The sequence below is a fragment of the Crocodylus siamensis genome, chromosome 5 (assembly GCF_052110815.1).
Source record: "Crocodylus siamensis isolate JL-2025a chromosome 5, ASM5211081v1, whole genome shotgun sequence".
Classification (NCBI taxonomy): domain Eukaryota; kingdom Metazoa; phylum Chordata; order Crocodylia; family Crocodylidae; genus Crocodylus; species Crocodylus siamensis.
In genome coordinates, this window is record NC_143399.1 from 46748134 (window position 1) to 46765468 (window position 17335).

The window sequence follows — 17335 nt, forward strand, 5'->3', positions numbered from 1 at the left end:
TTGTTTTTATTTCAAAAGAAGCATAAAAATGTCACTCCTCCTGAAGTTCCAAGTAACACGTAGGACTCAAAATGGAGGGTTTTTTTATTAGAATTGTTATTTTTCTTCTGTTCATTTAGCAGTGGTTTTCTGTAGCCAGTTTCACCATTTTTCCCATCTGTCAGTTTCTTCCTTGTTGTAAAGATCTATTATGAGTGTCAGAGAGAAGAATATCAATGGGGGACTAGAAATAAAACTATACATCAGAAAATAAAGAAATTTACTAAGTTAGATGCAGTTTTTAAAGGATGTTCTGTTAGAAAGAAGTGTTTCATTTTTTGTAGATATTTAAAAAATCAAGTTTTTATACCCCTGAAAAATAAGTAGTATACTCCCCACTCGAATTAGAAATCAGTGCTTGTATGTCTGAGAAATATGCAAGTGTTAGTTTTGGTAACAATAAAAGTGCAATTACATGAAATAAGTGAGAAACAGCATCAAGCAGCTTAATTGATATAAGTCTATGAGGCACTTGCTATATTATGGCTCTTACTTTTAGGAGATAAAGCTGTCTTTAAGTTCTAGACACAAACTTGGATCTTGCACAAATATTGACCCTCCAGTGAAGTCTTAGGTCAGTGCTACAGTGCTTAATAGGTGCTAAACTTGTGTGAATTTCTGGTAATTTCAAATTTATGAAGAATAAATATAGCATGACACATCTTGAGGCATGAGAGAGAATGCCACTGTACTAAAGAATCTTTCCTCCCTTGGTAAAAAAAAGTATTTTCAGATGTCCAGGGAGATACACAGGTTACTGAACTTATGAGTGTGCGCCTACATCATCACTAATAGGCTAACTATATTGTAATTGATTGCTAGCAACATGCTTACATCGTCTTGTGGCTTATTCTCTGCAACCAAGACATTGTTTATCTCAGCTGTAAATCTCCCAGCTGGAGAAGGACTCAGTCATCATAATACTTAGGTACCAGCAGAAATCAAGGGATGGTTTTATTCACTTAAACATGGGGGATAGGTGACTTTACTATTATTAATCCTGCAATTAAAATTGCAAAATCTCCAGCACAGAGACTTTTAATCTATATCTCCAACACATCTCACACAAATAGGGCACTCTCCAAATAACTTCAGTAGGAGATCAAGCCCAAGAGTGTAGCTGTGCTTTCTCCATCCCAATTCAGAAAATGTTACCATTAGTAGATTATGCCACTGAGTACAAGGGCTGCATCTGACAAACCATCAAGCAGGGACAAAAACAACAGTCTGATTTGAGAGCAGAAATTGCATTATGAGTAGGAATCAGTGATGTTATGCAGCTCTGCACTTAGGTTTTATTGTCTTGCAAGCCTGCTATTATGAAGGAAGGTCCTGCCCCACAAAGGGATGCCTCTGTTGGAGCCAATGGGAGTTCTAGATGGAAGCACCCTAAATTATTGTGATGCTAAAATGATCATGAGTGACAGAGTCCTGAAGAGGCTGCCTTTTTTCCTCCACTTTTAAAGCTTGTCACAATAACAGTGTCATTTAACCAAACCAACTGGAATGGAAATTACCTCTGACCCAATCTCTATAGATAGCCAGCACCTAATCTAACTTTTTATGAACCTTGAGACTATGTTGCTAGCTCAGCATTGAGATACTGATCACAGCTGGACCTTGCTGCAGTGTATGCCTGTAAACCCAGAGTTTAGCACTTGGGGTTTGGTTCTGAGTGACCATCCCCTCTCTTTAAATTCAGATTAATGAGGATTTGTGTGTGATGTTTAAAAAAAAAAGTGAGACCTGAGATTAACGGGATCTGGGAAAACGAAGCATCAGATTCTGCTGCTACTCACTGAAGATTTAACATTCTTTGCAGTTGGAAGACCTGAAATAAAGCAGATTTCAAAGTGATTTTTATTGCTTCACTATCACCTCTTCTCTAGTCACTGATGCATTGATGTATATCACAAAGGACAGTATTTTGCAACAGAGGAACATGAGTAAATGGCCAGTATTATTACCTGACACTGAGGCTCCCATAGAGACCCACATGCTCTTAAGAACAATCCTTAATGGCCATGCCTCATGCCCCTTCCTAATCAAAACTATAGAATCCCAGCACTGCTAGGTCCTGGGAGGCATTTCACCATGCACTTGAAGATATATGCTCTGCAGCTTAATTCCTGTTAACAGTTGGTGTTCAGAAACTTCTTTTGGTTTCTAGTGGGGAGCCCGAGAATAGCTTACATGTGCATAAGCAATTTCATCAGAATCTGCCTCCTCAGCCCTTGTGATGTACAGTCCTCTCTGGCAAGGGCAGGAAGAGCCAGAAAATGGTGGCTGAGCAGGGAATTGTACCATTACCCTGCCTTCTGCTTGACTTTGGACTGCCAACTGACTGTTTCTCCCTGAGTGGGAAGGTTAAGGTCATCAGGATTTTATGAAGGCTGAGGAACAAGTAGCCTAAGATGGTGAGCAGGGCATGCAGAGAGAGATGAAGTGTGGTAGTAGGAGCAATTAAACAAGACTCAGCTTGGTGGCAGACAGGGCATTGGGGAAGCTAGGGGTTGGGTGCTGCATAGCTACAAGGCCATGGGAGAGCTGGAAAAGCATGAATGCAGGAGCCAAGAAAGAGAGGCTTTAGAGTGAGCACAGGGTGCTAAGGCTTGGGAATGTGGAAACAATGAAGAGCAAGAGCTAGTGAGGAGAAATATGCAGGAATATTATGGGGTGATGGAAAGGGAAGGCTAGGAATGAAATGGGACGAAAGGAGCCTCTGAAAGTTCTTAGGATGCACCCAGGACTCTAGTATGTCCTTCCTAACTCAGCAGTGAATAATCCATGAATTCATTTTTCCCCACCTGAGATTTGTCTCTCTCTACAGTTGTTTATAATCATTATGCACCTCTGTGATGCCTTATCATAAACTTGTTTATATGATAATATTGGAGTCATGTAACCAAGATAATCCAGGAAATATGTGAGAAGCAAAGATCTTTGTAAGTGATATCTTTTATTGGACCAACTGCATGGCTAGGAGACATTTAGACAAGTTTTCAGGCACAAGATACTCAGGCTTGGATATTTTGTGTTTTAAAGTTTGTCTAACTATCCCCCAACAAGGCATTCTGTCCAATAAAAAATATGCCCACAAAAATCCTTATTTATTTATATACATCTGTCTTCCTCACTCCCCACTGTCCAATCAGCAGGGGCTGGAGATCAGCACAAAGCAACCCTAAATGGACTGGATATTGAGTCTATAAACAATGAGGTCCCCCAGGACTTTGTATTGGGACAAGTGTTTAACATTCGTAAATGAGCTGGAAAAGGGTGGTGGGTAGTGAGATGGCCAGATTTGCCGACCACTTATTTAAAGTGGTAAAATAAAGATGCACTGAGACTGTGAGGAGCTACAGAAGGATCTGTCACAATTGAGCAAATGGGCAGCTACATGGCAGATGAAATTCAATGTAGATAAGTGTAAGATGATGCACCTGAGCAAAAGAAATCCAAATTATACCTACACTAAGGTGGGCTCTACTATAGCTGGTACCACACAGGAAAGATCTGGAAGTCACTGTGAACAGTTCACTAAAACCATCAGCTCAGTACTCAGCAGCCATCAAAAAGGCAAACAAAAATGTTAGGAATTATTAAGAAAGGAACTGTAAACATAGCAGGAAGTATCATTTTGCTCCCTTATTAATCCATGGTGTGTCTACCCAATAGTTCCCATACTCACGGGGTGTGGCCATCTTAGTGAAGATGGGAAGCATTTTATCTTCCAGCTCCTGCTTCTGATCCAGAAAGTCCTGCCTGGTGGCCTCTTTGGTGCTGTTAAGCCAGTCAGATTTTGCACGACAGGCACTGAGAGAGGCATTCTGTAGAAAATAAGGAAATCTCCTTCAGGCTGAGAGAGCCCCCAAAACCAGTTGCTATAAACAGATGACACATCTAACCAAAACACAAGTAATATGCAGGTCTGCTTCCTGAGACATCCGAGTTTCTAAACCCCCCATAAGCCAAAGAAGGGAACAACACTGGCCTTCTGGAAGTGAATGAAGCTGGCCTCTTTTGTGAGGAATCAATAGCAAGGCACATTGATTATGAGTTAACTTGTATGAGTTAAATACAGAGGTAGGTATGGATTAGTGGTCAGAGCACAGGACTGGACACTAGGAACTCCCAAGATCTCACCCAGACTCCAGCATTAACTCCTTCTGTGCTCTTGGATCTAGGAGAACTTGGCACAAGTCTCTCCAGGACCCATAAACACAGAGACACTGGAGAGGAATGTGAGGTGCAGAGCTCTTTTGCAGGAATCATGCAGTGTAAAATTTATGATGTGACCGATGAGGCTCAATTCCTAAATCCCTTTGTGCACATATGGCACCTTCTCCCCAAAGGTATCAAAGCATTATTAATAACATGGTGATCAGCTCCCCATAAAAACCATCTCTGAGCATCTTTACTCTGGTTGGGGAGCCTTTCTGAAAAATGTGATGGCACTAGGACCCATACACTGACTCAGAATCAGGCAAGCAGGTCTAAGCTGTGCTGAGAATAGTCCTCACAATATAAGTTCTGCACCATACCTTGTCTTCCTTGTTCAGCCTTCCCTGCACCTTCTCTGGGTCTGTGATTGTTGCCTGAATGTGGCTGATGAACATCTGCAGGGTCTGTTTAGCTTCTGCAAAACAGGACACGAAAGATAAGGTTCACATAATGGGAAAGTATTTACAGAACTAATCAAAGGTTGCCAGGGACAGACTACAATACAAGAAGAATCTGGCTTGGGTACCATGGGGAAAAAGCTGGTGGAAAGGCCACATAAGTAGCAAACATTTGTCTTTATAAATATCAATGAATGAAACTCTGATGCATTCCTAAAAGGTAGATAAGTATGTCAACCGATTTTGGAGATGGGGAAATTAGCATGAATCATCATAGCTCTGTTGATGTCAGTGCTAGATTACATCAAAAAAGGGTTTAGCCCCTGAAAGATTAAGTGTCTGGTCCAAAGTCATCCAGACAGCCACAGTCTAATGATCTCCTAAACACCTGTATGCCATGCTGGAGATGTGCTCAGATGCTGTCCCCATTAGACCATGCTGTTTTCTCCTACATCAATGTATCTTTAAAATGTATACACCAGATCCTGTGCAATGGTGAATACCCCTAAATCCTGTTGTCTTTATGGGAAGTTGCCAGCGATCCACCTTCTCTCAAGATTACTGTGGTTCACTTTCATAGGTTGAAAAACTATGGCATCAGTCATTGGCAGACCTAGAATAAGAAAGCAACTCATAAAGAGCAGAGAACTGAACACAGCAATGAGCAAGTGACCGAAGGGCACGATGAACCCATTGTTCACAGCAGGCAGAAAGTATTCGCACAGGAAACTGACTTCAATAGATTTGCTCAATTGAGCAAAGGGTTCAAAGCAAAGTTCTTAATTAGACCAGATTGCCATGTTCTCTGATTTCATAAGTAGAATTGCTGGTCCCACTTCCCAATATAAGGTTATTACCAGTGTCATTGACAAACCAGGCCATTGATTTAATACTACTTTCAACTTACATAACCCCATCCACCTGAGGCTGTCAAAGCACCGTACACAGGGAGTTGGTGTTATCCCCACTTTAGAGATTGGCAAACTGAGGTACAGAGAAGTTAACCCAGTGACATTGTCAGGATTAGAAATCAGTTTCCCTAACTCCCCATGCCCCATTCTAGTCACTAGACCCCATTAAGTTGTTGTATCTTTAACTCCTTACCTTGTCCACTGAGAAAAGCTTTAAGTTCCTTATGACATCATAGTACCTATTTTGAAAAAAGCCCACAGCTGGTAAGATCACCAGTTTACAACAACTCTGGCACTCAGGACTACAGTGTGGCCTCATTGACTAAATGCTATGATAGAGGTGTTCCTTTGCTGGAAATACACCCAAAGCAATACAGTATGAACTTTCAAGGCCACTTGCTGCTGGATCTCTGGCTGCACTTGGTATGTGGAAACCAAATCTCTGGAGTCTTTTCTGCTTAAAAACCAAGACAATGCTTATTAGAAGTTTCTTCCTGGGTGTTTCTCTCTGGGCTGTCTTCTTGTTCCAGAACAGCCTTTGCATCTGTGGTTGCCCAAATTGGAGAAGAGTTGGCATGGATATTCTTCCAGAGGATCTGAAACAAATGGAGCTTGGAATACAGTTTCTGTCTACTTGCCTCCCCTACCCTTTGGACCAATTATCTCTCTACTTTACCAACCTGGAAATAACCAAAGGATGGCTGGATATCTTGTGTATTAGCTGCAAGGTGGTTCTTTACCTCCTGTTCTCCTTATCTGTATTTTATCTTCAGATCAAATGGAGGAGACATCAAAGGAATGATGTAATGCCCAAAGTAAGTGATGTCCATTACTGAACTCAAAAGGTCTTAGCTTAGTGGACCTCAACATTTTTGCCTGGTAGGCTGGATTGGCAGTGCCCAGTCAACATGAGGGTTGGATCCATCTAGTGTTCCTAATCTGGCACCCAGTGCAGGTATGGCAGGACCCCATCTAGCCACCGAGATGAGGGTGGAGCTATGCAGAGGAAGGGAATGTAGCCCAGGCCCTTGCTGGGGAACAAGGCATGGTTCAGGCCACAAGGGAAGGGAGTATTGCCTGGATCTGACCCACTGTAGGGGACTTGGGAATTCAGAAGCAGGGAAGGGTGGCCTTATTGCCACTGCATCCCTGCTACCACATTTCTCAACTGGGACAAGTCCCACAAGCTGGATGCCATAGCTCCATGGGCCCCATCTGGTCCATGGGCCGAAGGTTGAACATGCCTGTTCCTGGTTTTTAGAACAGTGGTGCTCAATCTTTTGGTCCCACAGGTAGATGAGTGGTGTGGGGCTGATCTGTAGCCCAGATTGAGCCCTACAAACCAGAATTGGACCCTGGAGCCTGGCACTGCCTCTTTCCATCCCCATTTACTGGGTCTAGGCATGGAAAGCCTGGCACCATCCCCTCAACCCCTGCATGCTGGGATTGGGCCCTAAGTGCTTGGCACCACCACCCCAACCCACCCATGCTAGGACTGGGCCCCTGGAGCTTGGCATTACCCCCTCCACTCCCGCAGGCTGGGATTGGGCTCCAGAGGCTAGGAGTTGCCTCCTCTGCTCCATGCACCAGGATTGGGATCTGAGGAGCCTGGCACCACCTCCCCCATCCCTACACCCTGGGATAGAATCTCAGGGTCCTGGAGCTGTCCCTTCTAGTCCCGTCATACCAGGATTGGGTCCCAAGGCCCGGCACCGCTTCTTGCGTACTAGGATTTGTCTGTGAGACCTGGCAGTAACCCTGCCCAGTCCTGCGCACTGGGATTAGGCACCTGATGCAGCACTCAGGGCCTGGGGCTACCCATGGTTCTGGAAATCTGGCAGCAGGAAATCAGTGCCACTGCCTGCTTTTCCCCTCACACTGCCAAATTACCAGATCTGTGGGGAGCCCAACGAGCTGGATGACATGGCACTGTAGCCTGGATCTGGCCCACAAGTCAGCGGGTGACTGCCCCTGGATTATAGCCACAGAGATGAGGGTGGAGCTATGCAGAGGAAGGGGATGTAGCTCAGGCCCTTGCTAGGGAAGAAGGCATGGTTCAGGCCACAAGGGAAGGGAGTATTGCCTGGATCTGACCCACTGTAGGGCACTTGGATCTTGGGGTCATCATTGACTTCAAGATGAACATGGGCCAGCAGTGTGGGGAGGCAGTTAGGAAGGCCAACCGCACCTTGTCATGCATCCACAGATGCATCTCGAGCAGGTCCAGGGAGGTGATCCTCCCCCTCTATGCGGCACTGGTCAGGCCACAGCTGGAGTACTGCATCCAGTTCTGGGCGCCACACTTCAAGAGGGATGTGGACAACATGGAGAGAGTCCAGAGGAGGGCCACTCGTATGATCAGGGGACAACAGGGCAGGCCCTATGAGGAGGGTCTACGGGACCTGAACCTGTTCAGCCTCCAAAAGAGAAGGCTGAGGGGGGATCTTGTGGCCTGTTATAAACTAGTCAGGGGGGATCAGCAGGCATTGGGGGAGTCACTGTTCCCTCAAGCACTGCCAGGAGTGACCAGGAATAATGGTCACAAGCTGGCAGAGGGTAGGTTTAGGTTAGATATCAGGAGGCGCTACTTCACGGTCAGAGCGGCTAGGGTCTGGAACCAACTTCCAAGAGAAGTGGTGCAGGCTTCTACCCTGGGGGTTTTTAAGAGCTCCTATAGGAGGAGGTTAGATGAACACCTTGCTGGGGTCGTTTGACCCCAGTACTCTTTCCTGCCATGGCAGGGGGTCAGACTAGATGATCTGCTCAGGTCCCTTCCGACCCTAGAAACTAGGAAACTAGGAAACAGCATAGCACTGGAAATTCTTTAGAATTAAGACCTGTGAGCTACATTCCTAAAGCCATATTTGGACATTCAAATAAACAGTCCAGTTGTCAAAAATGAAGAGATTTGAGCTCTCCCACTGAGTCTTCCTAGCTTTCTATGGAAAACCCACTAGAAGCCCATGCATGTCCAGGGAGCTGCTGCCATGAAGTTCTCCGTTTAGCTCCTGAATGTTAGAGTCTGGTTTAAACCCCAGAATGAGCAATGGGGAAATGTTCACATACTTTACTGGCAAACATAAAACTGGTGGGAGTTCCCACTAGAATAGAAGGGCAAAAAGGAGATTTTCTTTACAAGAAACTGAACAGAACAAACCTGTGGAAGCAAAGAGCCTGGGCCAGGGCCTAAGGCTGGCATAAACCAAAGTAGCTCCATCAGGTAAATCATTGTAACTGTCAGTGGAGCTGATTTACACTAGTTGAAGGTTTGGTCCACTCACATTTTAATTCTGAAATAAGAATGAAATCTATCCTGGTGGTTTGTGACTCATGGAAAAAAAGAATTACATTCCCCATATAATGGGCTCTGTCTTTCCAGGTAATAAGTCAGACCTCCACAGTTTCAGCTGGAACAGAATTCCATAGTGAACATACCTCCAATGTAGACGAAATGCTGTGGAGAATGGTGGTAAATACATCCATGATGCTGAAATACCTGAAGCATGTCTGCCACCATGAGAGGAAAGAAGCCCCACCACGGCAATTCAGTAAAAAGAGAAAGGTGAAAGAAACCAAGGATGATGAAGAAATCATCACTACTTCATATGACCACTGGTCCAATGTGGAAACTGTGATGCAGGAAATGTAATGGGAAGAAGGGCCCCTCCTTCTCTAAAAATCGTATTTTTGTGCTCTGATACTTATTTTCCATATTCTTTACAAGGATGTTGTTAAGAAAGTCGGTGGTAGTGCCAAGTAGAAATCAAAGGCTGTGTGTTTGAACTGCTCATCTAAGGATGACAAATGTAAAGTTGAATTCCATCATGAAAGAGTGGAGCAGAAGGAGGGGAAGCTAAACAGCCTAATTAAAAACAAATATTTGAAAACTCTGGTAAGGGTGGCTTGAATTTGGAGCATCAAAAAATACTGTTTTTGGCAGGAAAGGTCTCCATTTTCCCCTACACTCCAGCTGTACTAAGCCACACTACTAATGTGATGCAGCTCAGTGGCTGGTGTATTCAGTTACCTGTGGCTCCCCTGGCAAAAGGCAAGTTCCAGTGTAGCACAGAGCTGATGTAGTACCTTTTTTTGCTCCAGAGCATGTTCCAAGTGGCCAAAGGAAAGGGGGCAATGAAGGACTACAGTGACCTTAGCTCCCAGAACAGAACCTCAGGGCAGCAGCTGTCAGGTGTAACACAGCAGTTCTTATACTGTGCTAAGTTGCCTCAGAAACCAAACAGATCCATGACCAGCCCATGTGTCTAGGAGCCACACCAGTAAGAATCCACTTCACCCCTTCTCTCTGATCACTGGCAGGACCAGGAAATTTCCTGATTTTTCCAATACATGAAGAGTTTCCTTAAGGTTTACACAATCCAGTCAACTAGCTACCCATTGTCCACCCACAGTGTCACAGATGAACATCTGGCCTCACTAGTTGAAGGGCCTAATGACCTGAACAGCACAACATTTGCAATTCCTAGGGCTAGATCCTTAGCTGGTGTAAATCCTCCTTACTTCAATGATTCAAGAGCAGCTTGGATTACTTCCACCAGCTTAACATGCATATCCCTTTGGTGATCCAAACCTCATCTGTACAGCTGTGCATCTCAGGAGTTTCTCTCTCACCTGACCAGTCCAAGAAGTCCACGCACTCAGCCTGGCCATAGCGGTGGGCAATATCTCGGGCCTTTTCACCTCGGAAAGTGGTTGCTACAATATCAGCTCCCAGTTCTACCAGAATTTTCAAAGTTTCTAGTTGTCCCCATGCAGCAGTACAGTGAAGGAGTGTGTAACCTGGGTGAGATGTGGAAGAAAAGTCAAAAAGTCAAAAAACACATACAATTTCTTTTCCTTGGGGTGTATTCTCTCATAATACTACAGCAACTTCCTTCCCTATAGGATCCCTGAGTGATACACAGACATGCAGCACACCTGAAATACAGAGATGTTTGGATGAGAAGCAACCACTCAACCAGGACACAGCCCCTAGCTGCGGTAGGAGAGAACATTATGGCCAAGAGAATTTCTCAAAGCGCCATGCATGAAGCCCATCATAGAGTGAGAGAGAAAAAGAGCCCAAAGTCTCTCATGGGACAGAAGGAAGGGGAATTTTATGGCAAGATTTAAAGAGGAGAAAATAAATTGAGTTGCAGAAAGTAAGACACATGTAGGCAGCTGAGGCAACAGAAATAGGTAAGTAATACTTAACAGCGGAGAGTTACAGGAGGGGAGCCAGGAAGAAGCCAAGACAGGAATGAGCAGTATGGAGAAGTGGAGCTATGATGGTAGGTGGGGATCCAGGGCCAGCTTCAAACTTAATGAAGTCAGTGGAAAGCTTTTCATGGCTTCAGTGCTGTTTGGACCTAAGCAGCAGAATGAGTAGAAGAAGCAGGGGTTCATAAATTCAGAGAGGTTGGGTTCACAACATCATAGGGATGGAGGGGGCCTCATGAGGTCATTTAGTCCAGCCTCCTGATCATCCCTGACTAACCCATCCCAGACAAGTGTTTGTCTAACTCACTCTTGAAAATCTTCAGGGATGGAGATTTCACAGCTTCTCTAAATAGCCCATTTCAATGCCTGATTACCCTCCCAGTGAGAAAGGTCTTAGGATTTGAGGAGCAGTAGTCCAGGTCCTGTCCCAGAGAAGTTAAAAGGAGTCTTTGCTTTGGCTTGAATAGGAGACGGAGCAGGGTGGGCGTGAGCAGGCATGGGGCCCACTCCTGATGCATACCTCTGGGTGTTTTATCTTTCATGTCTACCCCGTATTTGGCTAGTGCTCTGATGACTTCGCTCTGTCCAACCATGCATGCTGCATACAGCAAGTGTCTCCCAATAACATCCTTTTCCAACAGCAGTTGCAAAGCCTTCTCATGGTTGGGGTCCTCTGGGTCCTCAAAAATCTGCTGTACACCCTCCACATCTCCCAAGAGGACAGGTCTCAGGAGAGGGTTAGAATACTCTGACTCCTCAGCCTCCTGTCTTGTATCTGCCAGCCCCATGGCCTCTGCTGGATCCATTTTTCTCTAGAGCAATGCCTGACAAGAGACAAGGAATAATAGAGAAGCCTGTAAAACATCTGACTGCTTTTGTTACTTGCATATGCATATTTTTATACTCATCAAGATCATCCTCTTGGCCTCCTCCCCTGAACTAGGGAAAAAGAATACATCCAGTATTCACACCTGAACCAGATTCAGCTGAATGTATTTCTTTACTACATTGTCAACAAGTTTGTGCTCTCTACTGATTTTCTTGAAGTCCCAGCTGCTGAAACCATAAGACTGCATAAACATCTCAGCTTCCATTTCAAAAACAAAGTAAATTTCTAGTCTTTTTGACTGCAAAGGAAGGCTTAAAAACAAGAAACAAGTAATCCCCAAGGCTCAAAACCCAAAAGGAAAACAGAACAACATATATATTTTTTTAATCATGATTTTAAAGTCCAGGTCCTGATTTGGGTGCCTGGATTAATGATTTCCGAACCTGTGAGGCTGTCACCACTGATTTTACAGTACTGTCACTATGCAAAGTGATCTTATAGAATATATTTAAAATACTAAGATTTGAAATATAATTCTAACAAACCTAATCAAATTAACAATTGATCATGTTAAGTACAGGCTATTGTGCTAAATTAAGACTTATTCTCATGAGCTTCTTTATCATGCCAAGCATGGTGGCCTTCTATCCATTTATTTTGTTTCAGACTGGCTCCCCTTGATGGCCAACTTAACACACACCAATTAATGGATTTCCCTTTTATTAATTACACTTGTAGGGGAGGAAAATGAGTTTGTTCTGAGCAATTAGGGGGTCCTGTTCCCTTGCAGCTACTGTACTTAGTCTTTGCTTGAGCCCTTACTAGCTATGGGTCTGATCCAGTGCCCATTGAAGTCCATGGAAAAAGTCTCCTGGACCTCAGCAGGTGCTGGGTGTGACCCCCTGGGACCTTAGATAAGTCATATAATTTTTCCATGCTTTGGTTCCCCCATTTATAGAGTGGTGATAATAACACAACCTCAAGGTTGCTGTGAGGTTTGATTAATTACATACCAGTACTTGGCATCACTTGGAAGTTGGAAACATTGGGATGATGAGGGAAGAACAGGAAGATAGTATTTAAAGCCACTAATTAAATGAATCCAATAAGAAAATGGCATAATATATAATGTATACATACACACGTAGAGCTAGGCTAAAGGTTAAAAGATTAAAGATCTGGTCCAAACTCCAGGGAATTTTAATGCTTATGCATGCTATATATAGGGGCATTTTCCCTTAAAGAGGGACATATGACATTTGTTTTAACAGGACCAGAGACTAATTCAGTTGGTAGTTGGATTGGGCTTAATGTCACCATTGTTTCTTTCCTCACGACATGAGCAAATAAATATGGTCTCACTATGTCTCCGCAGACCCCGACAGAAGTGCAATTTGCCCAAACATTTCACCAGAAATTCTACATTCAAGGAGGATTTGCTCTAGAAGGCCTGATACTGTGAGGTGCTGAGCATCCCGACTCTCTGATTTCAGTGTGGGATGCAGGCACTAGTCAGCCACACCACAAAGAACATAAAGGAGGCTGTGTGAAAAACACAGGAGACGCCTTACTGCCAAGAGGCAGCCCCCTGCACAGTGGGGCTCACCCCCCACCCAGCATGGGCCTGCTGCACAGGATTAGCACGTGGCAACTCGGTGCTCTCTGCAAAGATACATCTCAGCCACTCTTTACTGGATCCAGGCTGCAGCGGGACAAGTGGCCCCAAAGCAGGCTGTGCCCCATAAAATACATGCAGGCACTGTCCCTAGCTCCGGATATTCAGTACTGCTCAGGATCAGGCTGTAAACCACACTAAACAAGACACAATCAGGGTCCCAAAGCTCATGTAAAAGCGCACCTGGGGAGGGGCCTTCTCCTGAGGTCCTCAACGCTGACACCACAGAGTCCTGGCGCTGCAGAGTCCTGGGGAAGCCCTTCCCCGCTGGGCCTGGCCCAGGGATGCAGACAGCTTCTGCTGTTGCTATAGAAACTGTGTGCCACTGCCAATCTTGTCCGACTTCCAGGGAAAGGTGATATCACTTAAAGGCACCGCTCCCTCTTCCTTCCCCCCTTCCCCACCTGTGGAAATGAGCCCACAGCAAAAACTTCCAGCATGTGCAATGCTGCTGTGGCTGGGGAGTCACTCTTGAGTGCAGCTGAAGGAATCGTGAAAGCTTTGCAGCTGCCAGCTTTTTCCCCTAACAGGCAGTTATTTGGGGGCAAGGGATTCAAAGGGGATTTCCAGTCTCTGCAGGTCATTGCAATGAGCAGTGTTTGAGATTCCTTTAAGGCCAGCAAGGACCCTAGGAGTTGCTAAAGTTTTTTGGTGACTAAACTACTTTGGTCCAACTCTTTAGCAGGGGCCTGATCCAAAGCCCTTTGCACTGAATAGGAGCCTCTCCTCTCTTTCACCCTAGAAGCAAGGAGAGGCATGGCAGGGAGGGCAATGCACATTGCAACCTGCCACTGGATCAGTAGCGAGAAATGGATATGGAGGATCTAAAACCAATCACACTGTGTGACCCTATCCTGGGTATGAGCATGATGCCAACCCCCCTAGCCAGGTGTTGGAGGAATATGACTGTCTTACATTTGCTAGCACTTGCAGAACTAGTTGTACCAGTATGCTCTCGTTGAATTGACTTTATCTGAAAATGGCTTCAGTGGAATTTGAATCAGGACCTAGTTGAGTACAATACATGAAGAGCCTTTCCTTTTGCTCCTTTATGTAGAGCCTGGACATATTCAGTCACCACAACTACCTGTATTCTGCTCCAGTGTTGTTCCCCCCTTCACTCTCCTTCCCTTTCTCCCCTCCCTCCTCTCAATGTGCGGGGCATCTGAAAGAATTGAGGAGGCGGAGGGTAGAGTTGACTAGTCCCAGGTAAAGGAACGCACTTACAATTTCCTTATGGATGGTCCAGGACATTCACACACACACACATCCTAAACACCTGGCAGCATGATGTATAAATGCCAAAATCCATCTTCCCAAGAGGGTGCAACTCAGGAAAAAGAAACAGGAAGAAAGATAATCCCACTTGGTCCATTTAACAAACCAGGGAGAAGTTGATTTCACTGTGTCTCTAACAAGATCATGCTTTTGCACCTTACTCTGGCTCCTCAGAGCATCCGAGAGCATTTTACAAACACTGATTACATTTCACAACCCTTGTGAGACAGGGAATGTACCCATCAAATACAACCTTTTGCTATTATCTTTGCACCTTGGGATGTGAAACACTGATGTTTCACAGTTCCCAAACTGAATTCAGGCCCAGTGGACATCGTTAGGTGCAGCATGCCTTGTGAGAAGCTGAATAACCCTGAAAATGATACGGTGGCAGTCTTTCCTGTGAGATATCTGTTACACCGGGACCACTGCATTGAATGGGGAAACCGAACAATTCAATCACCTGACAAAAGTCGAAACAAATGGGGGTGTGACTTAGGAAGAGAATTCAGGAATTCTGATTACCAGTATCCTGCTGTAACATCCAGGAAATATGCATGTTTATTCCAATCAGTTCATACTTCATTCCTAGAGCCTAGAAAAATTAAGATGATCATTGCTTGACCAAAGGAGTTGATCTTTCCCCAGGTTTCATTAAAAAGATTTAAGCCACTTAATTAAAAATTAGATTTTTCTAGCCACCAATAAACACGGAGGGTGGGAGTTTTTCATCAGCAATTAAGTATTTATTTTTATTGAGGATGAAGTGCTGATTCTGGACTCATTAGAACCTTTGGGTTACTTCATATCCTGTATGGTGGCTGTTAGGCCACAAACATTTTCAATTAGCTTCTCTTGTAAGCTCCAGCTGCTGGGCCTTGGGAAGGGGCCTTGATTCATGCAGAGCAATATTTATGCTGGGCCATTTCAAAATAAAATTTGGGCCCTTTTCTCAAAAAAATGTGAGGCACAGTTCTTTGCTGGACAGGGACCAATTTGAAGTATATTGAAATGAAGCTTTGCAAATACAAACTATGTATTTTTTTTACACAAAGTTACCCAACTCTGCTTTCCTCAGTTGTGTCACTATTGGATGTGGAGGAGAGAATTGTCTCAAGTCCAGAAGGCAAAGACTGAAAACACCTCCAACCCAATGCAATTATTGTCACAGTAGCTGGAGCCTACCTCTATAACATTTGTAGAGTACTTTGGTGCTGTTTGGGAGGAACAGTGCTAGAGAAATACAAAATGTTCTTAGCTTATACAGTATTTAGTAAGACTGAGCTAAGAGTTGATGTGATATATTGGATTGTGCGCAAAGCTGGTATAATTCCTGAGCATTATGCCCAGCTCTGTTACTAACCCCTGTGCTCATGGGCACATCACTTAGTTTCACCTTCGTTCCTCACCTGCCACATGCAAATAATAATTCTAACCTAGCAAAGGAAAAATGCCACCTGTGCTGATGTTTCTAGGATTGTTCCACTCCGAATGGCTGCAGGAGCACCAGGCCCAGTCACTACATAAGCTGACAGCTCCTGAGGACACCTACAATGTTGCCATGCTTAAAATGATGCCTTGCCTGGCATTTTAGTACAGGGGAGTCTTGGCCCCTGGGATACTGAGTCATTAAGCTGCTTCTGGGGGGTCCCTGCCTGGTGGGCTGGTGACTTTTTTTTGTTTGTTTTTGCACCGGTCCTGGAAGCACTGGTATAGCAGGTCAATGCATGGAGTGGATGGAGCAAGCTCCGGTTCCACCACCCAACACCAAAAAGAATCTGCTCAATATAGACCTCCGATGGAGGACATATCAGAGACAATCACTGACCCCGAGCCACCAGGTCATGAGCCAAGACACTGATGTAACCCGTGACACTTGGCTGATGTGGCCATGCTTTGGCCTAATCTGGTGCTGGCCTGTAGCATTGCTCCTCCATGCCGATCAACTGGGATACACAACTTGGACCCTGTGAGCAACGGGGCAAGGCTCTGGGACATGACAGGCATCGGCTGGGCTGCGAAGACGTTCTCTGTGCCACGGTGCCCGGAAGTGGTGACACGCTGCCATCGCCCACTGGCACCGGAGGGTGGGGATGTGCGGCTGCCGGAAGCTTCAGGCGGCGAGTGAACGACCCCTCTGCCAGGCATCACCCAGGGCGGCTCCTGCCCTCCGCCGGCCCGCCTTGAGGTGTCTGGAGCCCCACCGGGCGCCTGAACGCTGGGAAGGGCCCGGGGCGGGGCGCGGTTTGAACCCGGAACAGGCAGGCCGGCGGTCGCGGTTCCGCGGGGGAAGGCCGGGCGGGCGGACGCTTCCTGCCGTTGGGGAGACAGGCGGCGGCGGCGGACGCTGGTTCCGGGACTCGCAGCAGCAGGACCAGGAGCTGCAGGGGTCACCGAGCCGCCGTGTGAGTGCCGCCCGCCCGGTGACGCCTGCCAGTGGCAGCCCCCGACTCCGCGGCCGCGCATGGAGCAGCGCTCGGGGGCAGCTGGGGCAGGCGGCGGCCGCGGCCTCCCTGCCCCTGCGCTGCCCTCGGGCCGGGGCTCCGGCGCGGCCCGGCTGCGTGTGTGTGTATGTGTATGTGTGTATCCCTATCTCTCTATGTGTGTGTGTCTACATACCTACATGTGCACTGGTGTGTGCATGCCTATCCCTGTGCGTGTGTGTACATGAGTGTGTGTATCCGTGTGTGTACACCTACATGTGCCTTCGTGTGTGTGCATGCCTATTCCCGTGTGCGTGTGCATCACCCAGAGCCAGGGTCAC

The 17335-nt window shown here is 45.8% G+C and overlaps 3 protein-coding genes across 5 annotated transcripts in view; 2 read left to right on the top strand and 1 right to left on the bottom strand.

Moving 5' to 3' along the window:
• ANKRD45 (ankyrin repeat domain 45) lies at positions 1 to 13615 on the bottom strand. Of its 2 annotated transcripts, none has more exons than XM_090048681.1 (7): positions 13477 to 13615; positions 11310 to 11613; positions 10202 to 10369; positions 4584 to 4678; positions 3731 to 3869; positions 1839 to 1870; positions 1 to 185 (listed from the first exon to the last, which is right to left on the bottom strand). In XM_090048681.1, the coding sequence occupies exons 2-7, from the start codon at positions 11593 to 11595 to the stop codon at positions 12 to 14; spliced, it is 894 nt and encodes a 297-aa protein (XP_089904807.1). In that variant the 5' UTR covers positions 11596 to 11613; positions 13477 to 13615; the 3' UTR covers positions 1 to 11. The 2 variants fall into 2 exon arrangements, with proteins under 2 accessions (XP_089904807.1, XP_089904808.1); XM_090048682.1 differs by having other exon boundaries at positions 48 to 185; positions 1786 to 1870.
• On the top strand, positions 5998 to 9221 carry TEX50 (testis expressed 50). The gene is made up of 2 exons (XM_090049288.1): positions 5998 to 6387; positions 8952 to 9221. The coding sequence occupies exons 1-2, from the start codon at positions 5998 to 6000 to the stop codon at positions 9219 to 9221; spliced, it is 660 nt and encodes a 219-aa protein (XP_089905414.1).
• Positions 13616 to 16695: 3080 nt separating the features above from the next.
• KLHL20 (kelch like family member 20) overlaps positions 16696 to 17335 on the top strand; it is a 30653-nt gene continuing 30013 nt past the window's right edge. Inside the window, exon 1 of one of the 2 annotated variants that reach the window (XM_090046793.1) lies at positions 16696 to 16976. The gene's annotated coding sequence lies outside the window, so the exon portion shown is untranslated. The remainder of the gene's footprint in view (positions 16977 to 17335) is intronic. The other variant, XM_090046792.1, reaches the window with a different exon arrangement.

Bases quoted from the DNA above. Each gene is read 5' to 3' on its own strand.
- TEX50 (XM_090049288.1), top strand. From the start codon at position 5,998: ATGTGGAAACCAAATCTCTGGAGTCTTTTCTGCTTAAAAACCAAGACA. The intron at 6,388-8,951 runs GTAAGTGATGTC...CTGTCTTTCCAG, and splicing joins GGAATGATGTAATGCCCAAA to GTAATAAGTCAGACCTCCAC.
- ANKRD45 (XM_090048681.1), bottom strand. From the start codon at position 11,595: ATGGATCCAGCAGAGGCCATGGGGCTGGCAGATACAAGACAGGAGGCT. The intron at 10,370-11,309 runs GTATGCATCAGG...CATCTCACCCAG, and splicing joins GAAAGATAAAACACCCAGAG to GTTACACACTCCTTCACTGT. The intron at 186-1,838 runs GTGAGTAGCAGC...CACTCATAATAG, and splicing joins CAAAGAATGTTAAATCTTCA to ATCTTTACAACAAGGAAGAA.